At 39.6% G+C, this 23943-nt stretch overlaps 1 protein-coding gene across 5 annotated transcripts in view; it reads left to right on the top strand.

Moving 5' to 3' along the window:
- Galnt1 (polypeptide N-acetylgalactosaminyltransferase 1) overlaps positions 1-23943 on the top strand; it is an 85226-nt gene that overhangs the window by 30650 nt on the left and 30633 nt on the right. For all 5 annotated transcript variants that reach the window (XM_029471856.2, XM_085833648.1, XM_029471855.2 and 2 more), the window contains 3 exons: positions 8504-8749; positions 15586-15760; positions 22540-22706. In XM_029471856.2, the coding sequence (XP_029327716.1) occupies positions 8611-8749; positions 15586-15760; positions 22540-22706 (481 nt within the window). In that variant the 5' untranslated portion in view covers positions 8504-8610. The remainder of the gene's footprint in view (positions 1-8503; positions 8750-15585; positions 15761-22539; positions 22707-23943) is intronic.

The following is a 23943-nucleotide window of genomic DNA, read 5'->3' on the forward strand; positions in this document are numbered from 1 at the left end:
TGTAAGATGAGTGTACTTTTCTTTTAAAGAAACAATGAGGCCACATGGGGTTTGGTTGCTGGTTGCAGATTGGCCTTTTGAAGGCCACATAACTAATAAGTGTTAGAACTGAAATTTGAACTTAAACATTTGGCTAAGTCATGAACTTAAATATTTCCTTGTTTTAATATATAAGTTGTATTGGGGTTCCTAAGGCCACCCCCCGATCTTCTGATTGGCTTGTAGAACTCAAAAGGCTGCAGCACAGTAATACATTGCAGCAAAAGGACACAGAATCTGGAGGACAACAGGAGTGAGCTTGCAAGTTTCCTCTCCCCGAGAGATAGCAGGGTGTGATTAGTTTCTGCAGCAATTGTGACAACACATGAAATATTGCCTGCCAGGGAAAGTCAGAAACTCATTCCTAAGATTTTTACTGGCACTGGTCATGTAGCTGTATCTTGTATCTTGCACATACCAAAATTACAGAGTCACAGAAGATAAAGATGTTTAAGTAACAAAATTGTGTATGCCGTTAAGGCACAGTGGGGCACACTTGTTATTTAAAAAAAGTTTTGTATCACTATGGAGAACTGTTTATTATTCAACTTCTCTGATTTGAGCTAAGGGCCAACTTTATTTTCAAGGAGTGCAGTTTCAGGCCTGCTATATTAACTTCACCTCTATACATTGATTTATTCATTTGAAGAAGTTACAATCATTTATGTTCTGACAAAGAAAATAAAATAGGTGCAGTGGTAAACTAATTTTTATTGTTTTTTGTTTGGTTTCTCTGTGTAGCCAGCCCTGGCTATCATGGACCTCCCTCTGTAGACCAGGCTGGCATTCAAATCAGAGATACCCCTGCCTCTGTTTCCTGAGTGCTGAGATTAAAAGCACGTGCCACCACTGCTTGGTTTAGTCAAACCAAAATTTTAATATATTTTGAATGGTCCAAGTTGCTACTGATATGTTAAGAAAGCTCACCTGAACTCCTGGCTAAGATCCATCACAGCAAAGGATAGAGCTGCAGATAGCAGGAAGGCATCCTGAGTGCTAAAATTATAGCGAAGGGCACCACACTCAAGAGTTATTTTACCATTTTAATAGTGAGATTATTTAGGAAAACATTTTAGATTTTTTTTAAAGCTTAACTCCTTTTTTTCTATCAACTTTTAGAAATAGGTCTTTATGATTTCTTTTATTAATTTTCTTAGAATAGTAGAGTTGTTCTATCATACTAAATGTCTTTTGCAAGAAATGGAATATCATATAAAATAATTAAGTAGTAAATCATAGTGACTATATATTTTTTTTTTTTTGGTCTTAAATAAAAGAAAATCTACCACTTATGCTCAGTAATAAAACAAGATGTTGTAGGTACCCCACCTGTTTCCATTGTCCTGGACATCATAGTAAAGTAGCTGAATTAAAAATCAACCATCAAGAATCAAGCACATTTCTCAGTTAGGCCTGGTAGCACACGCCTTTTATTTAATCCCAGCACTTGGAAGGCAGACGCAGATGGCTCTCTTGAGTGGGAGGCATCCTAGTCTACAGAGTGAGTTCCAGGACAGTCAGGGCTACACAGAGAAACCTTGCCTTGAAAAACCAAATAAGAAAAAACAAAAGAAGGAAGAGGAAGAAAAAGAAGAATCAAGTACATTTCTATAAACTAATAACAAAATTACAGTACTCAAGTAGAAGAAAATATTTAAAAATATCTGGTTGACTTGAAACACAATTGTGCGATTTATTGAACTCATTACTAGAGAGGCCTCACTAAGTGGAGAGATGAGAGTTTGTGGATTTGAAATATCACAAGGACAGCAGTTCTGACTGCTCATAGATTTCATTTGAATTACAGTGGCTTTTGGAATAGAGCTTTTAAAAGTTAATCTAAAATTTTAAAGGGAAACCAATGAGACACATCGAAGGCACTCCTGAAAAAGTAAGGAAAGGGCTAGGTGTGGCAGAGGCAGGTGGGTCTCTGAGTTTGCGGCCAGCCTGGTCTGCAGACCAAGTCCTACGGTAACTGGGACTACATATACCCTGTCTCAAAAAAATCAAGAACAAAGAAATAATGAAAGTTGTATGTACATCAAAGTGGCTTAGTAGGTTAAGATACTGCCTCTTAAGTCTGATGACCTGAGTTCAATCCCCATTGTTTGCCCAGGTCCTCAAAGACAACTTATTTTATTTTCTGAACTTAGAATCTTTCTACCTGGTAGAAAGAGAGGACGGACTCCAGAAAGTTATCCTCTGACAGTGACAGCATCCTTCCACATAAAAATGTTATACTTCTGGGAGTGGGGGTTGAGACAGGCTTTCTATGTGTAGGTAGCCCTGGCTGTAGGAACTCCATCTGTAGACCAGGCTGGCCTTGAACTCAGATCCTCCTGCTTCTGCCTCCTGATGGTTGGGATTAAAGGTATGTGCCAACATTTTTTAATAGTTAAAATGAGGCCTTTTTTTTAACCATATATTGAGAATAAGCTAGTTATTATAATTCAGATAGCAGTTTTACATATGAAGAGACAGGTCTGTGGAATGGAACATAGAGACCCTGTTTACAGCAGGGTGAATACACCATGCCTTCAGACAAAGAGGACTTGTTATTTAAGTAGGACTGAGACAGTTTATCCTTTTGGGAGAAAATGACATTGGCCCCTGTCTTAGTCAGGGTTTCTATTCCTGCACAAACATCATGACCAAGAAGCAAGTTGGGGAGGAAAGGGTTTATTCGGCTTACACTTCCATGCTGCTGTTCATCATTGTTTTAGGGTTTCTATTCCTGCACAAACATCATGACCAAGAAGCAAGTTGGGGAGGAAAGGGTTTATTCGGCTTACACTTCCATGCTGCTGTTCATCACCAAAGGAAGTCAGGACTGGAACTCAAACAGGTCAGGGAGCAGGAACTGATGCAGAGGCCATGGAGGGATGTTCTTTACTGGCTTGCCTCCCCTGGCTTGCTCAGCCTACTCTCTTATAGAACCCAAGACTACCAGCCCAGGGATGGTCCCACCCACAAGGGGCCTTTCTCCCTTGATCACTAATTGAGAAAATGCCTTACAGTTGGATCTCATGGAGGTATTTCCTCAACTGAAGCTCCTATCTCTGTGATAACTCCAGCTGTGTCAAGTTGACACACAAAACCAGCCAGTACAATTGACCCCTTGTCAACTTGACACACAAACACATCACTAGTAAGCCTCAACCCTTACATTCTTATTCATCCCCAAGATCTAAATAACTTTAAAAGTCCCACAGTCTTTACATATTCTTAAAATTTCAATCTCTTTAAAATATCCATCTCTTTTAAAATCCAAAGTCTTTTTTACAATTAAAAGTCTCTTAACTGTGGGCTCCACTAAAACAGTTTCTTCCTTCAAGAGGGAAAATATCAGGGCACAGTCACAATCGAAGCAAAAATCAATCTCCAACCGTCCAACGTCTGGGATCCAACTCACGATCTTCTGGGCTCCTGCAAGGGCTTGGGTCACTTCTCCAGCCATGCCCTTTGTAGCACACACGTCGTCCTCTGGGCTCCAGATGCCTGTACTCCACTGCTGCTTCTGCACTTGGTGGTCATCTCATGGTACTGGCATCTCCAAAACACTGCATGACCCCTTCAGTCCTGGGCCTTCAGTTACAACTGAGGCTGCACCTTCACCAATGGCCTTCCATGGCCTCTCACAGTGCCGAGCCTGAGCTGCTCTGCATGACCCCTTCATGCCTTCAAAACCAGTACCACCTGGGTGACCCTTACACATTACCAAGTCCCGCTGCAGAAGGAGTACAACCTTGCCTATCTCTGGAACACAGACTCTTTGTGCTTTCAGAAAACACTTCCCAGAAGATGTCACCTCAACGATGCTGGTCTCTTCTTAATCACCGCTAATTTCTTAGCTCCAGCTAACCAGCATCAATAGTCCCAGTAATGCAAAGTTTTTGCTTTAGTAGTTCTGGTATCTTGTTAATCACAGCTGATTCTTCAGCCCCAGCTAACCAGAACTACAAAATCTTCACAATCAAAACAGCAGTGGCCCTGAAAAGAGTCTTTAATTTTCCCTCTGAAATTTCACAAACCAAACCTCTATCTTCTGCACTGTTCTCAACATTATCTTCCAAGCTCCTACACAACATCTGACAGAGCTCTTAACAAGGAATGGATCTTCAAGCCCAAAGTTCCAAAGTCCTTCCACAGTCCTCCCCAAAACATGGTCAGGTTGTCACAGGAATACCCCACTCTGCTGGTACCAATTTGTCTTAGTCAGGGTTTCTATTCCTGCACAAACATCATGACCAAGAAGCAAGTTGGGGAGGAAAGGGTTTATTCGGCTTACACTTCCATGCTGCTGTTCATCACCAAAGGAAGTCAGGACTGGAACTCAAACAGGTCAGGGAGCAGGAATGCAGAGGCCATGGAGGGATGTTCTTTACTGGCTTGCCTCCCCTGGCTTGCTCAGCCTACTCTCTTATAGAACCCAAGACTACCAGCCCAGGGATGGTCCCACCCACAAGGGGCCTTTCTCCCTTGATCACTAATTGAGAAAATGCCTTACAGTTGGATCTCATGGAGGTATTTCCTCAACTGAAGCTCCTATCTCTGTGATAACTCCAGCTGTGTCAAGTTGACACACAAAACCAGCCAGTACAATCACCAAAGGAAGTCAGGACTGGAACTCAAACAGGTCAGGGAGCAGGAGCTGATGCAGAGGCCATGGAGGGATGTTCTTTACTGGCTTGCCTCCCCTAGCTTGCTCAGCCTACTCTCTTATAGAACCCAAGACTACCAGCCCAGGGATGGTCCCACCCACAAGTGGCCTTTCCCCCTGATCACTAATTGATAAAATGCCTTACAGTTGTATCTCATGGAGGCATTTCCTCAACTGAAGCTCCTTTCTCTGTGATAACTCCAGCTGTGTCAAGTTGACACAAAAATAGCCAGTGCAGCCCCCTACTTATACAAGAACGGCAAAACATTTTAAGTTTGATACAAAAACATTACTAGTAATGATTTCCAGGTAGAAATATTTTTCTCCTCCTCTTCCTCCTCCTCCTCCTCTTATTTTTTTGGTTTTTCGAGACAGGGTTTCTCTGTGTAGCCCTGGCTGTCCTATAATTCACACTGTAGACCAGGCTGGCCTCGAACTCAGAAATCTGTCTGCCTTTGCCTCCTAAGTGCTGGGAGTAAAGACATGTGCCACCACTGCCCAGCTCGAAGTATTTCTTAAGATATGAGAAATGATACTTTTTTGAACCATAAATGATATTCTTTATTAAAGGTAAACTGAACTAGAAAAAAATTACAGGTAGAGCATATAACTGACACAACACTAGATAAAGAATTTTACAGAAAGAAGATGACAAAACAAATTACCTAATAGAGCATTGGGCCAGATTTCAGTATGTATATGAGAAAAGAAATGGAATGATCACCAGTAACAGCAGAGACGATAGAACACTAAATACAAAGCTGGGTGTGGTGCTGCATAGATGGGGACCTGAAAGATGGGAGATGAGGCAGAAGGGTCTGTAGTTGGAGGCTAGCTTGGATTAAATGGTAATACCTCCTGTCAGCAAACAGACCATATATAGCTACAAAAGATAGTGATTGCACATGAAAATTGTCAAAAATACAAACTCCTCTCCACAGTGCTGCTAATGTAAATACACCATACTTATGAAGTATGTGTTTCTTCTGCCTGTGTGTCGGAGATCTGGAATTCCTGTGATGATGACTCAGGAGCAAGGGAGAGTTCTCACAGTTTAAAGTGGATTGTTAAATAAAAATGATTTGTAACATGAAATTGAATTTTAGTATCTATAAGTAAATGGTTGCAATGTTACTACATTTATTTATGGCTACTTTCTTCCTATAACACCAGAATTCAAAAGAAGTTTACTACCTGACCCTTTGCCAAAACAGTTTGCTAATCACTGCTCTAAGTAAATTCTTTTGTACCTGTGTTGAGATCTGGTTGCCACAAAGTGCTCAAAATAACAGAAACAAGTGTTTAAGTATGGTCCATCTGTCCTGAATGACTACAGAAACACTTCAGCACTAATAGCAGAATATAGCTGTGACCATAGTTTATGGCAGTTGTGAGAGTGTTTGAAGAGGGCTTTTTTTTTTTAAGATTTATTTATTTGTATGTCTATGAGTACATGTGAGTATTCTATCTACATGTACACCTGCACACTAGAAGAGGGCATCAGATCCCATTATAGATGGCTGTGAGCCACCAATGGGTTGCTGGGAATTGAACTCAGGACTTCTAGAAGAGCAGCCAGTGCCCTTAACTGCTGAGCTATCTCTCCATCCTCCCTGAATAGTTCTTTATATTTAGCTTATATCATTTTATAAGTTGAAATATAAAATTTCAAGATACTGTTAGAAACCAAGTCACTTTATCACCTTTAAAAATGGGTATACTAGTCAATAATACACTCAACATTGCATGCCCCAAATAAACGCACTTGATCTGGTGAGCTCTGTTAAAAGTCTCTACCAGGATTCCAAGTCAGCTTTGCTCTCCTGACCTCTCACTTTGGATAATAACTCAGAGAGGTAGTTCAGTGGTCACAACAGTGATTTTAAAAAGTTCCGAGTAGTGTTTCACTCTGTGTGTGTGTGTGTGTGTGTAAACCTATAATGCTCTCAAATCTGAAACATTGAATGTAGATGATATACTCAAAATGTTTTAGCTTTGGAACATTTCTGACTTAGTATTGTGGAGCTCAAAAAATTAAGTCTGTGCAAATATTACAAAATCTGAAAAGCTTTAAAATCTGGAACAGTTAGTTTCTAAAGCATCTTATGTGAAGGATGCTCAAAGATACTTTTAAAAAAAGTGCATACAGGTTGTTGGGTAGACATGTTCTCTCTTTAGATGTCTCCATGTGAAATGAACTGACAATAATATATATTAGTGTAATGGTCATTAGGTCTTAAAGAATGGGTCTGGGGAAATACTTAGTTGATAAAGATCTTGCCTAGGATGCATGAGAGCCTGTGTTTGAGTCCTAGCTCCACATAAACCTATTGTGCTCACTTATAATCCCAGCACTGGAGTGTTAGAGGCAGGAATAGTAGAAGTTTAAGGTCATTCTGGCCCTCTAGGAGCTTTAGGTCTTATTGGTCTACTTGAGACCCTGTTTTGTTAGTGTCTTGGGTTTTGATCCCCCACCCCCTACTACATTAGCAGTCAAGATTCTTTGTCAGACAGTTTTGGTGTGCAATGGCTCAAATACAAATTTACATCCCCAGCTTCCGTGGTGAGAGCCATTGTTTCATGTTCTGTAATCCTTTTCATGCTTTTCTATGGTCACTACTCACTGCATGTGACACTGTCAAATGAATAGACATGATGCCCAGGCAGAGAAAGTCTGTGGCACCCTTGTTTTCTCTCACCTTGACATCAAAAAATGCTGTTCTGATGAAAGACCATACGTAGGAGATCAAAGTCCCCAGAGATGTGAGCAGAAGTAATTTATGTTCCGAGTATCATTTAGTACCTCTTTGGGTGACTCTCTGGCTCTTCTAGCAACTTTGTGCAGAGTTACTCTAAGTATTTCATAGATGAACTCACCTGCCCTGGACTGTTCAGAATCTTCATCTTGTAAGACTCCCCTTGTAGGAAGCTGCACCGCACCTGCCAGCCTGCTTCTTCAGGCAGTGCTTACATGACTTTCAGCATGGGGCCCATGGACAAGGTGTTCCCTCAGTGTTCTTGATTGAATAAACTTGATTTGTTTCTGTCCTAGTCCGCAGTGACACTAGCTTTGTGTTAGTTATTCAGTGACATGATACTCAGGCTGCTCCAGGGCTCTCCAAGGTAAATATTGACTTGTTAGAAAAAATTTTACTCAGAGTGTTTCTGTCACTTTCTGATGACAATATAAGAGTGTCTGTCATAGAATGTAGAAGAGTGGGGAGTAGAAGCCAAAAACTTAGGACATCAGAGTTTAGGAGTAAGGCTTAGAATCCCTTCCCTTTCCTGCAGTGTTTTCTGCCAATGTTTTCTAGATGAGTAGTGACTTGATGTTTGTACATAGAATTTGGTGGGAAAAGGAGGACAGGAATTAGCCTGAAAGACTATGCAGTACTGGCTGGGGGAGAACTGGATATTCAGACTAGGATCACTGTTTGCTGAAGATCTTGGCTTGATTAACTGTTACAGCTTTTGTCTTAGAAGGAAGTTAAGACCCATGTTTTGATGAGACTGAAACAGTAGCTTACTCTGCTGTTTTAATTTATATATCCAGTTACAAGAAAATAAGCACATTTTTACATATTTTTATTGGCTATTTAGATTTCTCTTTTTTAAAGGCCTGTTTACACCTGTTTACCCTTTTCCTATTGAATATTGCTCTATAAGAGTTATTTATATAATAATGGACTTTCTTGTTAATGAAATTAATTATTATCTTAATATTTATAATGTTAAATTAATCATATGATCCATTTCTCACATATTGAATTTAAGAGTCTTTTTTCCCCCCTTTTTTCTTCATAGGCTATGACTGTGATTTCTGATGAAACCAGATTGGAATAATTTTCATGATATTTGTATATTTATATCTCTATATATATTTTAAAATTTTACATTTGACTTAAAGTGCCATGAGAAAATTTGCATATTGCAAGGTGGTTCTAGCCACCTCCTTGGTTTGGGTACTCTTGGATATGTTCCTGCTGCTTTACTTCAGTGAATGCAACAAATGTGAAGAGAAGAAGGAGAGGGGACTTCCTGCTGGTGACGGTGAGTGGCTTTGTACGGCTGTCTTCTTAAGGAGATTGTCATTTCTACTGTAGTTCACATTTAGATTTATAGCTGTATATTTCACATTTTACATTATTTTACATAAACTTTAAATTTATATATAGATTTAAATTTTAAGATAAATAGTAATCCCTAAGTTCCCATATGGTGATTATATTTCTAACAGTGTTGTGATTGGCTCTTCTGACAGTTGAATGTTAAGTGTGACTGACTTGCTCAGTTTACTTTTTCCCATGTGACAGGGAATCTCATAATTGGAACTACCAAGATTGCACTGAAGATTGGTCTAACTCTACCATGATGCAGAGTAGGACATGAAGCTTTGTTAGCAGGTGTCGAGTCTCGTGCTTGACTCTCATTCTCTAGATAGAGCAATGGTTCGGAATCCTCTAGTGCTGCAACCTTTTAACACTTTCTCCTGTCTTGGTGACCCTAACTGTAAAATTATCTTCATTGCTACTTCATAACTGTAATTTTAGTACTGTTTTGAATCATAAATATCTCTGTTTTCCAGTGGTCTTAGATGACTCCTGTGAAAGGGTTGTTCAATACTCTCATTTTTTTGTTTGTTTGCTGTTGTTTTGTTTGTTTTTTGAGATAAGAATTTCTCTGTCCTGGAATTCTGTCCAGGCTGTCTTCAAATTCAGAGACCCACCTGCTTTTATCTCCCAAGTGCTGGGACTAAAGTTGTATACCACCATGCCTGGCTTGGCATTTTACTCTTTGAAGAAATGATATGTAGTTATTCTTCCAGTACTAATTTTCTTTGACTCTAATTTTTATAAGGAGGAAGATCCTTGGTTCTCCAAAATTTGTGATCTGAAAGCTATTTATTTGTGTTAGGAACTGTGCCTGTTTAATTATAATTGTTTATATAACCAGCTCTGCTTAGTTGCTGAAACAGGATGTTAGCAATACCTAGGTTAGCCCCATCAGTCTACGTATAAGTTCACAAAATACTACTTTTACAGTTCTTCTACTATTCAACATTACTGATTAACAAAACACTGCCTTCTTAACTGGTAGTAGAGCTGTACACCCTGTTCCCTTAAGACCCGAGGGCAAGTTACCTCTCACTGGTAAGAAACTGCTGTGCCTTTTTTTTTTTTTAAGATGTATTTATTTATTTTATGTGAGTACATTATATTCAGACAGCAGAAGAGGGCATTGGACCCCATTACAGATTGTTGTGAGCCACCGTGTGGTTGTTGGGAATTGAACTCAGGACCTCTGGAAGAGCAGTCAGTGCTCTTAACTTCTGAGCCGTCTCTTCAGCCCGAAACTGGTGGGTGTTCTTTTCCCAGAGTGGCTTTCCTCTCCTTCACCCCACTTTAATGTATTGCCAGTTAGAGTTGGAGCTTATGGTTTCTGTCTGGAATGCAGAGGCTTAAAAGCAAGAGAAAAATAGAGACTCTGTAGCACATAGAAACTCAATTAGAGAATGTGTTTAAAGCTCTAATAGGTGTTGAACAAGAACAGAAAAGTTTTGAGCTGGAGAGATGGCTTAGCAGTTAGGAGCACACTGGTTGCTCTGTTAGTTCTCTGCATCCACATAGTGGCTCACAACCATCTGTAACTCCAGTTCCAGCAGATTTGACACATAATATATGTGAAAAGCACTCATACATATAAAATAAATACATCTAAAAAGAATTTCTACCTTTAAAAAACTTGTCAAAGATAAGCATGGTGCTTACACAGTAGGCCAAAAGGGGATCTCATGGCATACCACAGATTTTGGCTTATCTGCAGGCAGGGGCACACCCTCAATGGATTTCAGACAAGATGTTAAGCTATCTAACAAGACTGAGACTTGTGAATGAATTGGTGGTTGTGTGTTGGAAGAGACCTGACTAGAAGAGACATGGATACACAAACTAGTGGCAGCCTGTCATGAAAATTTGAAAGAGATAAAAGTTGAAGTTGACCCTCATGTCTCCTTGGTTAAACAGATTGCTGAGGGAGACTCCACATCAGAGGAGCAGCCTGGATGAGACTCTGGGTCTTAGAAGGCTAGGAATAAGTTTTATGCAAGTATTACTGAGATGCAGTTTGTTTTCCTCTTTTTCCTCTCTCACACACCCACACACAACACTTGGGGTCCACCCCCATTTTCTTCTTTGGTCTTTTAAATGCTGGATAGCAGGTGTGTACCACCATGGTTGGCGAGATGAGTTGTTTATGCTATGTTTGGTAATAAGGTTTCTGATGGCCTTGTAAGTGCCATTTCAGAGAATGCAAACATGGAGGGCAGGGATGGGTGGGCTATTGAGAAACAGACACGCAGCTTCTTAGCACACTTGAGCATGGAGGAAGCAGGTAACACATGTTAAAGAAATGTCTGTACACATCTGTGTGTATGTACATTGAGAGAGAAGGAGTTGGTAAAAGGGGGGAAGAGGAAATTTCCAGCAAGTAGTACAGTATAGTATTGAAATCACAAGAAAAGGGTTATTCTTGAAGATCCTAAGGTTAATATGGTTTTGAAACACTAGTGACATAGACTTCAAAGAAAAGGAGCAACTTTTGTATGAAAATACAAAGTAATGGAGAAATGGGTTGAAAACAGCATGAAACAAGGTGATAATGCTTTGCTTATGGAATAAAAACTGAACACAGAATCTCAGAAAAGGTGATGAGGTTCGTGGGCTCTGAAGGAGAGCTGGATTTGAGTCAGATCTTAATGGGGAGATGGAGGAAGTAGTTTTTTGATGGCGAGGGCATCTGGTGTTGAACTGAGAAGGATGTCAGCAGTGGGAGAGCATTACTCCTGAAAAACACACTCGCTTTCTGCTACTGTGGCAGCATGAAAGGTAACTCACTGTTCTTTTAGCCAATGCATCGTGGCCAGGGCAGAGTGTATAGTAGAGGAAGCTGCTCACCCATGATGGCCAGGAAACAGTGAAGGGGTAGGGTGGGATAGGATGTGAATATCTCTTCATGGATACATACTTGCTAGTCCCACCTCTTTAAAGGTTTCCTTGCTTGGCAAGTAGGCAAGATCTATTTATTTTTTAACTATATTATTTGAGTCTCCTATGATTTCAAATATTTTAATCTCTATCTTAAAATCACAGCAACAATGAGAAAATTACTATATTTTTTTCTTAGTGAATCTGTGGATTGACACTGAATAGCTTCCTATTTTGCAGCTCTGGTGTCCCTTCTGCTCCTCTGCTCTTAAGATCTCTGCTGAAAGAATTCTGACAGAACAAGCAGACGAGCATAAACAATCTGTTACAAAGTGAACTGTGGCCACCCCCAAGAGATGAGAATGGGCAGTAGCCAAAGGGACTACTGCAGAGTAGGCCACTGAGAGGGACCAGTGAGACCATTGTGCTCACCTACAGGTTTTCATGGGCCTTGAACTGTTTCTGAAGTCTCTATACCACAAAGTTCTTCAGGTGACTGAAGGACCCATCTTTCAGACAGGTTAGAATGTTACATTTCTACCCAGAACCAGAGGCATAACTCATATTCCATTTTTATGATGGCAGTCGCTTAATAGGACAGATTATTTTTAAAATGTGAATTTATAAGAACCACTTTTATAAATGGGGTTGGCGGTAGGGGGAGCACCTTCCCTTCATGGGTCTCAGCAAAACCCTACTACCTCTCTTCCTGTTCTTTTTGTTCCTTTATGTGTGTGTGCATTTAAGTGCCAAGGTTGTGTGACAAAGTCAGAGGACACATTTTGGGAGTTGTTTTTTCCTGTCCCTTGTTTGAGGCTGTGTTTTTCTTGTTTCTGCTGCTGTGCTCCATGCTAGCTGGCCCTTTAAATTTCTGGATGATTGTCCTGTTTTTTTTCTTCCCAGCTCTATAGGAGAGCTAGTATTGAGGATGTGAGCTACATCTAAGATTCAGGGTTTCAGGGATCGAATTGTGTAGTCCAGCTTGTGTGGCAGGCAGTTTAACCACCGGGCCATCCGCCTGGGCTTGTACTGTCTTCGTTGATATTTTAAAGTTTAACAAGGAGAGCTGTGGTCATGTTTTCTTTCTTCCAAATGAGATTTTAGTTGTGGGGAGTCTGTGGATGCATATGTGTGTGATTGTGTCTGTGTGTGGCACACAGAAGCCAAAGTTGATGTCGGCTGTTTTCCTTTATCATTTTGTATCTTTTTGTTTGTTTGTTTGTTTTGACTTTTTGAGACATGGCTTCTCTGTGTAGCCCTGGCTGGCCTAGAACTCACTCTGTAGACCAGGCTGGCCTCAAACTCAAGAGATCTGCCTGCCTCTGCCTCCTGAGTGCTGACATTATAGGTTAATGCCACCACTGGCCCGGGTAATGTTTTATTTTTTGAGATATGGACTCTTAGCCTGAAGTTCACTTATTGGGCAAAATTATCTGGCCAGCCGTGCTCAAGCAACCCTCCTGTCTACCTCCCCAGCACTAAGAGTGTAGTCACATGCTGCTCCTAAGCCAGCTGCCGGGCATTTTAGCAACCTCTTTCCAGTTGTCAGGAGAGTCACCTGTGATATTTCTTCTTTCTTTTAGTTATCACTGTTTTTCACTCACTAGTGTGGAGAGAGAGGGAGAGGGGGAGGGAGGGAGGGGGAGGGGGGAGGGAGAGAGGGAAGGAGAGAGAGAGAGAGAGAGAGAGAGAGAGAAGCTTATTTGCAAGGAAAAGATGAACAAGGCTCTGCCCTATAGATCTGCTGGTCATAGAACATGTCCAAGGACAAATACAAACAAACAAACAAACCCATTAAGCACAAGGTCTTTTACCCATTGTTCACAGTATCCCTAAGACTAGACATGATCTTCTGGAACCAATGACAGTTTTAAGTTTAGTCTGTGTTTTGCACCTTGTATACAGTGTTGTGTGTGCTATGTGTGCCGTGTGTATGTAGGAGGTGAGAGGATGACCTGCAGGACTGGATTACTCCGTTTTCATGGTTCAGGTTCGTCACACTCAAGATTGTTGAGCTTAGTGGTAAGCACCTTTATCCTGAGCTGTTCCAGCAGCCCATGATGACAACTAGGAGCCTGAGACTTCAGTTCTTGGTTTTACAAGCTGCTTATTAAAAGAAAGGCTCTCAGTGATCTGCTGGCCTGCTGATAATATCTGGCTAGCTGCTTTACAATATTGGTCGTTGCCTTTGTACCACACCTCGGGCAGTCATTGCTGCCTAGTACTTGGGCTATCAATCCAAGAAGGTTTTTTGGTCCCTTAAAGTCACCATTTTTGTGTAGAGACACATTCAGAAAACTTAAAAACTTAACTGCTGGATAATAAAACTTTCAGTTCTAAAATAAGCAAATGGGCTGGAGAGATGGCTCTGTAGTTAAGAGCATTTGTTTTTGAAGAAGACGGAGTTTGAGTCTCAGAATATACATAACGGCTCACAACTGTCTGCAGCTTTAATCCCAAGAAGTCAGATGCCTTCTTCTGATTGCCTGGACACCACACATGCTGGTACTGCTGCACACCACTCATACCCATAAAATAAAAACAATAGACACATTGTACCCCTAACAATTTTATGCCATTTTTGGTCTTAATGCATTCTCTTATTCATCCCATGTAGATGAGAAATTTAATACAATAACTTCAAAGTTTAGTGTATGTGACAACCCAAAATTTCTTGGAATGTTTTTTATCTTAAAAGCATGGAAGATGGAGCCGAGTGTGAAAACTGCTCCTGACCTGGCAGTGCTCCTGTTCACAGCACTTTCACCGCCATTTTGCTTTACTTATGATTGGTTATTCATGCGCCTATGATATCTGTTATAAAGTCCAGCATTTTCAGTTGAGCCTATGTATATTTGAGCATAAAGCCTGTAAAATACTACTAAACTTTTGTAGCGTTTTCAGGTCTGAGTCATGCTCTACTGGGCTGCGCCTGCATAAAGTTTAGTATTCATAAGAGATAATGGCTTATGAGAGACATGGAAGTCCTGGAAGGACAAATATGTGGCAGTGGAGGGATGGTAATTTATTCTGAGTCAAATGTTAGTAACCATACCCAAGAACATGGATCCGGGTCGCCCCAGTTGACATGTTTCACTGTGAAAGTGGTGACATGAGCTTCCTTGTCACAGAACCATTGGAGGATAACTAAGGCCAGCACACTTAGCAGAGTCATTGGCAGGCGGGTCACAACAAAGTGGGCAGTGTTCGAAAGTGGGTATCCCAGGAGTCTTAGTGCTTAGTGGTTTGCTAAGATTACATCTCAAAGATACCAGATAGTCAAAAAGTGACCAAAAAATAGCCAAAGATAATTTGGCTCTGGACCTGCAACATTCCAACTCCCCATAGTCTGATCAGTCAGACAGCATTGTAATCTTCAACATAGGTTTGGCTTTGGAGACTTAACGTTATAAGAATAATGAACGAGTGTTTCAGAAAGGAAAGGGAAATTGTTTTACTTGCCTTTAAAAGGCGTACTAGTAGTTTCCTATGGTAAAGATAGAACCAGAAAGGGGGATATCAGGAGGTAGCCTGCATGAGCAACAGCATGAGAGCAAGAGAGGCCAAGGCACAAGTGGAGGGAGGTGGCAGCCATCAGGCAGTAGGGAGTGCTGAGGAGTTGGTAGCAGGCTTGGGAAGTTAGGTTAAACTCCAGGAAAGGCAGTGAGTAGCAGTGAGGACCGCGTTAGTCTAGGAAGGCTGGAGGAGTGTTCTCAGATAGCTATTTAGCACTAAATGAACAGAATAAGGCTGAGAGTTCAGTCACTTCCTCAGCATGGGCAGCCAAACAGGCTGGGACGGCCCAGATGAGGCTGCTCTGCTTGCTGAGGGCAGTTGTTACTCAGAATTATGTGTTAGTTGTTATGAAATTGGTTTTCAGTTACCCTTCTTCTTTCTTCTTAGTTCTAGAGCTAGTGCAGAAACCTCATGAAGGTCCTGGAGAAATGGGGAAACCAGTCGTCATCCCTAAAGAGGATCAAGAAAAGATGAAAGAGATGTTTAAAATCAATCAGTTCAACTTAATGGCGAGTGAGATGATTGCACTCAACAGATCCTTACCAGATGTGAGGTTAGAGGGGTAAGTACACAGTTGGTGTGAGCGGAGGCGTGTCTGTGTTCCCAACAAGTACTTTGCTTTAATGCTGGCAGCTCTGTCACGGTTGCAGTTTAATTCTATATGAAGCCTAAGCTGCGTGCTGATGACGCAATACCAACAGATATTACTGTTCTGCTGACTCAGGAATAGGAAAGTGATTACTTCTCTGAATGAATTAGTAGTGGATTCTAAACACTTTCAAAAATGTTCATATGTTCAACTGTTTACAGAAAGACTTTGGGTGTGTGTAACTTGAGGCAGTGAAGTGTGTACACTTAACTGAATTTTTATGTGTCTGTACACAGCTGTGTAACATCATCTAAAGCAAATAAATAAAGTTCTATTTACTTTTCCAGTTACTACTCCCACTTCCAGAGACAACCACTGTTTTAACCCCTATAAATTGAGATGATATACTTTCTCCATTATGGAAGAGAGTCTAGACCTCTGCTGGAAAACACTGTGCCTGTAGACAGCAGTATCAAATTGCATGCATAAAAAATTCTTTAAAAGGAGAGCTGAAGAGATGTGGCTCAGGAGTTAAGAGCATGTATTGCTCTTGTGGAGGACCCAAGTTTCACTCCAAGCACCTATAATGGGCAGCTTACAGCTATTTACATTTCCAGCTTTAAGAGGATCTAACTCCCTTTTCTAGCTTCTGAGAGCTCTTGAACTCATGTGCACATTTCACACACACACATACACATACACACACACAATCTCAAAAACAAATAGTAAAAGAAAAATCTGTAATAATGTAGATGTTATGTGCCTTTATAAGTAGATATTATAGGCATATTTAAAATTTTAGGTCAAAGCCTTCAATGTCTTTAATCCCAACACTTGGCAGGAATATCTCTGAGTTTAGGGCCAGATGGGTATACACAGTGAGTTCTATGAGACTCTGTTTCAAAAGCATAAAAACAAAAAACAACCAATCAAAACCTGGAAAATTTAAATTATCAGTTCCTACAAAATCTAACTTGTTGGCTTTTTGAGTCTATTTTATTTGAGTTCTTTTCTCTCTACATCCCCTCCAACCATCATTCCTTCCAATACCCCAAGACCAGGTAGAAGAGAGAAGTTTAGAGGGGAAAGGGGACATAGGTCTCTTTAAACGACTTCCTGCTGGTTAGGGGCATTGAGTTCCTTGAGGCAAGTCCATCTTCATATACTCCTTCTCCAACTTCTTCTCATCTCTTTTCTCTCAACTATCAGTGATGGTAGCAGCAGGAGCAGGAACTAGCAGGAGGAGCAGCCGCACATCCTTCTTCAGAGCATCCCCTATCCCTCTCTGGGTCCTGACATTCTTTCCTTCTCCAGAGTTCTCAGAATTAAGCTGGCTGCAGCTGGCAGAATCACGACCCTGTCAGACCATGCACAAGGCAGCTGGTCTGCTGCCTTGGAGAATCTGAAGCAGCCCCATATCCCACACCTGGGATTAAAACAAAACTTGTTTACAAATCATAGCTGGGTTTTTAAGGAAACCAAAACTCTCACTACAGTAACTGATACAAGAGCAGAAACTATGAAGTAGTATCACTATTAAATCCATAAATTACTTAAGGCCTTTATACAGAGACATCTATAAACAGTAACAAACTTGCAGTCTTGTCACTGAATTACATTTTATATATATCTAAGGAAGAAACAAAGCCAAGCTTTTACTAGGAAAAAGAAGGAACATACCAGTGTACATCATGAAATCATGAGTGATCAGTAAAATTAGATGACATAATAAACAAGGAGTGTTAGTTAGCCTTACAAGTAAAAAGTCAGTTGAATCTAACAGTATGTAAATTTCATACACTCAAGCCAAACTGCCATACATAGAACCATGATTAAGTCATTTTAAAGTCATCAAATTCACAATTGTGATAGAAGAAGCATATGTTGATGTGACTATTTTAATACAAGAATTTGTTGCTGTCCTGATATCCTTAGGAACTTCAAAGGGCACTTCCTTAATCTTATCTGAACAGAGCAGTGCCACAGGTAACCCCCCACAACACATAATGGTGTTGAATTAGGACTGGAAGATCAGGGACATGTAGAGTACTTATGTCATTACTTCAATTCAGTGTCACACTGGAGGTCTGCCAGCTGTGCTCTACGCTCAGTCCTCAGGAGATTGAGGAAAGCCTGGAGATATGTAGGCTCTACCTCAACCTCACTCTCAGCCTTTTACCCTCAAATAGATTACAGGTAGAGGCTTATAATCCATACCTCAGTAAGGCAGGTGGTTGGGGGGGGGGGTTCTATATTTCTAAGGAAGAGAGAGTAATATATGTTGTTTTTAGGCAAAATCTAGAAGACATTTTTAGGGTATCTTTTTAGATATTATTAGAATTTAACAAATATGTGTGCGTGCGGGGGGGGGGAGGATCTACTTCTTGAAGGAAATTCTAAAGTAATATTGAGAGAAATAAAATAAATGAAGAAAATACCCTATGTTCAAGATCAATACTATAAAGATTTGATTTGAATTTGTTAATTTAGTGTGGTTATAGTCATAATTATGTGAATATGTGTAGTGTGTGTGTGTAATTTGATTAGCTGATTGTTGATTGTGTCACTGGAAATACAAAGAACCAGGCATTGTTGTAGAATTAATCAAGATTTCTATAAAAGCTATAGTAGTGAAGCTATTTTGAAGTTCTTATAACATAGGTCAGAGGGAAAAATTCGGAGTTAATCTCACATCTCATTCATACATGAACACTTAATTGATGACTAAGAGGTCCCTGTGTAGCCCTGAGAGGATAATCTTCTAAGCAACAAATGCCATTGAGTAAATCTCCTGTAATTAAGGACAAAAAAGAAATTGTACTTTTGCAAACAGTTTGTATTCTGTGTCTCATAAATGTAAATACAAAGGCAGAGCCATAAATGATTGCATATGATATCTCTTTAAACTTGGAAAAGACTTTTTTAAAGGTTTATTTATTCATTTTATGTATATGAGTTCACTGTCACTGTCTTAAGACATATCAGAAGAGGACATCAGATCCCATTACAGATGGTTGTGAGCCACCATGTAGTTGTTGGGAATTGAACTCAGGACTTCTGGAAGAGCAGCTAAGCCATTTTCCAGCCCTTGTTTTTTTTTTTTTTTTTTTTTTTTTTTGCTTTTTTTTGTTTTGTTTTGTTTTTAAGATTTATTTTATTTATTATGTATACATTGTTCTGCCTTCATATATGCCTACAGACCAGAAGAGGGCACCAGATCTCTTAGATGGTTATCAGCCACCATGTGGTTGCTGGGAACTGAACTCAGGACCCCTGGAAAGAACAACCAGTGCTCTTAATCTCTGGACCATCTCTCCAGCCCCTGGAAATGATTTCTTTTTTTTTTTTTTTTTTTTTTTTAGGTTTTTCGAGACAGGGTTTCTCTGTATAGCCCTGGCTGTCCTGGCACTCACTTTGTAGACCAGACTGACCTCGAACTCAGAAATCCGCCTGCCTCTGCCTCCCAAGTGCTGGGATTAAAGGCGTGCGCCACCACGCCCGGCTTAAGATTTCTTAAACAGATCATAAGATTCACATACAAAAAGGGGAGGAGGAATTGATAGATTAGATAGAGATCTAACCCAAGAACATGATCATGCTAGGCCAAGTGCTTCTACCATTGATAGACAACAAGCCCCCTTAAAGACTTTCTGCTTCTTAAATAAGAAGAGTGAAGTATATTCAATCAAGTTATTGCTAAAAAGACTATTTGTGACATTTATAACAACTAAAGTGCTCAAATCCAGAAGTACAGCTCCTATATAGTAAAAGGAAAAATAACCCAGTAAAAAAAAAAAAAAAAAAAAACCATGAGATTTGAGTTGGATGGAGGCAGGCAGATCTTTGAGTTCAAGGCCAGCTTGGTCTCCAAAATGAGTTCCAAGCCAGTGAAGGCTTCCCAGAGAAACCTTGTCTTATGGTAGCAGAGGTGAGAGATTTGGTTATCATTTTACAGAAGGGATTATTCAAATAACTGAGGATATGACAAATTACTCCAACTTGTTAATAATTTTAGAAATCAACTCAGTGTCAAATCATGTGATACTCTCATATACTATTTGTGTAGCCATATTGAAAATGTGTCTGTTCATGCTAAAATCAGCATTTATATCCTTCATGGCCTAACAGTTTCACCATACATACACACACACACACACACAGATATATACATATACATGCACATACATGCATATATATGTGTGTGTACTATGCATGCATGCATGCATGTAACAGGAGACAAAAGCAAAATGTTTATAGTAGTAAGTCTGTATTGGTTCCAAAATTTAAAATCTTGATCTTCTATTAGTAAAATAGGAGGTCTGTCATGACAATATTCAGAAAGCAGAACAATCTCTGTGAGTTCAGCGCCAGCTTGGTCTACATAGTGAGTTCCAAGCCAGTCAGGGCTAATCAAACAACAGCAAGTAGTAAATAGAATAGGATACTTTATAGTAGTAGAAATGAACAAAAGTCATGTTATTCCTTATATAATATAAACCTTACCAACATAATAAATAGCTAAATAATCATATAATATAGAGAGAATAATATTATTTGTGAACAAGTCAAAATAAACCAAATAAACCTCCTTTAGAACCAGCATAGTTTTTCCTTTAGGGACAGCTGAGGTGGTAACAGGGCAGCTTGTGAGATGATGTGTAGTCTTCTCACTGAGTGGTAGTAACGTGCTCACGTGCTTCCTACCAGCTCTTTCCGCTCACATATATTGGGTGTGTTTGTTTTGTTTTGTTTTTGCAGTTCTGGGAATTGAGCCCAACAAATGTGTTTTGTGTACTCTGTGATTGCCATATTCCATAATATAATGAACTTGGGGATGAGTGAGATGTGAAGCACTGTATAGCAGTGCATCTGAGATAAGGCAGCTCTGATGAGGCGAGGCATGTGGGGAGGAGAGAGAAGATAACAGTGTGTGTTGATGGAAATGACCCAATTGAGAGGGGCAAAAGTTTTAAAAAGTGTTAAAAGCAAAGGCTTTGGACATCCGTAGGTGAGAAGGTGTATAGACAAGAATACATGATTCAAGCCCTCAATAGAGGAAAAAGCATGATTTTATAGTCTAAATACTAACAGGATGGTGTGTGTATGTTGGTGGCATTATGGAGATTTTTTTATTTGTTTTGTGATATTGGAAACAAAGTTGTAAATGAGGAGGGCAAAAGTGATTTTAGAAATCTGAGATGTGAGGGTTTGAAGGAGTTCTCTAGGAAAGCTGTACAGGGATAGAGTGTGAGGAGGCCCGCATGAGGGTTGTAGTTAATTTAAAATGAGACCATCTAGCCCAGGTGGATTTTTGTGAGCTACATGAACTAACCCAAGGGCAGATGCACAACTAGGACAAAGATGGACAGAGCTAAGTTTTCATGAAATCTGACTTACTCTAGCTTTCTGTTTAATATTGTTTTATGTTCCCTCCTTTCCTGTAGCACAGTTTGAGCTGATACAAATGTCGGCTTCCAGCTGATGCTTTGGAGCTGTGCATTTTGTTTTTATTCATTTAGCATAGTGTCTGAATATGCTGCGATGGTCAAGGTGCGGATTTAGTTATTTATGCGTATATTCATATCTGTATAATACAGTTTTGATCTGAGCGTTCATATTTTACTTAAGTGTTGGGCATGTCTCAGACATTCCCCATTAACTCCAGTTTGGTCTTTGGACCAACTCTTGTCTATGATACCCTGGTAGTGACATAGTCCCACCCTACCACTAGGGTGTCATAATGGAATGTGATGCTTCACTGGCACAGAGTAGGAGAATGCTGCTCAGTTACAAATGTGGCTCTTTTGCTCACCCTTAATTCTTTGTTCACTTCTTCTTGTACACATTGCAGATGTGCACAGTAGACACATACCAGCAAGGCTAGTTAAGAGATTTATCTACTTTATTTAGTGGTTTTGAAGGTGCAAAGTCTACAGCATGGCAAAGATTTCTTATCACAGTGTCTACCATGGCTGGAGTACATGTGAGAGAGATAAATCACGTGCTAAGATAGGAAAGTAGAGGAATTGAGGGTTGTCTCTCCTTTTTATAATAACCTTGAGAGACGTTACTCACCTGTGACAAGTGGCTCCAAGTGTCTGCTTTACAGAATGGCTACCAAGATAAGACCATGATACATGATAGGTACTTAGTAAATGCATCTATTATTTTATTTTATTTTTTCATTTTGTGAAGGTTACACTTTCGTTAAGGTTATTTGATTCTGTTTTTTTTTTTTTAAGCCAATTGGTTCTTAAAGTGCAATTTGAGATTGATAATGGAGCATTATTTTATTCTTCATCAAAATGAATTAACCTAGCCATGTGTGGTGCACGACTTTAAATCTCAGTACTTGGGAGGCAGAAGCAGGAAGGTCTCTGTGAGTTCCAAGGGATCTCAGTCTGCATATCGGGTCTCAGGCTAGCTAAAGCTGCATAGTGAGACCCTGTTTCAAAAAGCAAACAAACAAACAAACAAATAAATAAATAAATAAATAAAATGAATCAAACCAAAAGTCTGCATGAGGAGAAATTAGTTTAAGAATATAGGTAATATCTTTAAAGTCATTTTTATTCCTCTATATCAGTATTACTTATTATGCATGCAATATTAATCACAACTTAAATGGAAAACCTCTTACAGTCTGACCTTTAGCACAAACTTTTTGTTGTTCTGTCAGCTTTTCCAGTACAGATTGATTTATCCATAGTGTCTTAAGGTCTCTTTTATAAAGGCGTTTGCTTTGTCTCTAGGTGTAAAACAAAGGTGTATCCAGATAACCTTCCTACAACAAGTGTGGTGATTGTTTTCCACAATGAGGCATGGAGCACACTTCTGCGAACAGTCCATAGTGTCATTAATCGCTCGCCAAGACACATGATAGAAGAGATTGTTCTTGTAGATGATGCCAGTGAAAGAGGTAAATTATGCATTTTAGTGCCAGTGATATCAGACCTTTGATCACTAACAGCTTGCAAACTTTTGCTATAACTTTAACCTAATAATCATATGTAAACTTCCAATTTATCTAAAAATTCTTGCCATTTAAACTCATTCACATAAGTATAACTTTGTGGATCATAAAAGTATTATTTAGTGTTTAATTGTGCTGCATCTTAATCTTACTGGGAAAAAGAAATAATGCTTTAAAATGTGATATTAATGTTGAACAGGAAAAACCCACACGATTTTGTTAGAATTTTCTCCGTGAAAAGCTGATATTCTGATCATGAGGGGAGAAATTGAGTTCTGAGTGGCAGAAAGAACTTTTGACCACAAAATGGAGTTCAGACTAGAGTTCTCTGAATTCTTCTGAGGCTTCCTGTTTCCTTCCTTTCTAAATTTCAGGAATGATCTGTAGTTAGGTGCATAAAATAATTAAGCAGGATTAAAATGTGGTAATCTGTCTGTGTACTCACATACATCTGTCACATCTCTTGCTTAGATATCTTTCTGAGAATATCAGGATTTTTCATAGATCTAGAATATCCTAATCTGTTTCATGAGACACACTTAGGAAAGATATACTAGTGAAAAGTAACTTGGGCCACCACTGTTGACTCTGAACCCTCGGAGAGTTCATCTTGTAGATGCTGTAGAAAAGATAGAACTTGTTAAAATCAGAAACCCAGTATTCCCCAATTGCTTTATTTTTCCCCACAACCCATCTATTTAGTACTCAGTAGTGTCACGTGCTGTGCTAGTATTTCTCTGTTGACATGGGAAAGATTTGGGAAGAACTACAGGAGGTAGATTCTTACTGCTCTTCATTCCTTTCTATGTGATTTTGTTTTATTATTTATTTTAATTATGTGTCTGTGTATTGACTTGCATATGAGTGCAGGTGTCCAGAACAGGTCATCAGATCCCCAGGAGCTAGAGGCAGTTCTGAGCCTCCCAAGGTGGGTTTTAGAAAATGAACTTGGATCCGTTAGAAGAGTAGCAAGTGTTCTTAATCCCTGAGCTGTCTCTCCAGCCCGCATAGCTTTCCTAATGAACGTCAAACTTCGTAGCCCATCATTTTCACCTCTTTGGATATTATACCCTATCCTAATGGTGCCCGTATTATATATATTTAAAAGTAGTTATATTTAAACATATCATACATTAGTTATTGGGAATACTTAGTTTTAATAATAGTTTAAATCTTATTATTT

Source organism: Mus caroli, unplaced genomic scaffold, assembly GCF_978045245.1.
Source record: "Mus caroli unplaced genomic scaffold, Mus_caroli_1 scaffold_19, whole genome shotgun sequence".
Taxonomy (NCBI): domain Eukaryota; kingdom Metazoa; phylum Chordata; class Mammalia; order Rodentia; family Muridae; genus Mus; species Mus caroli.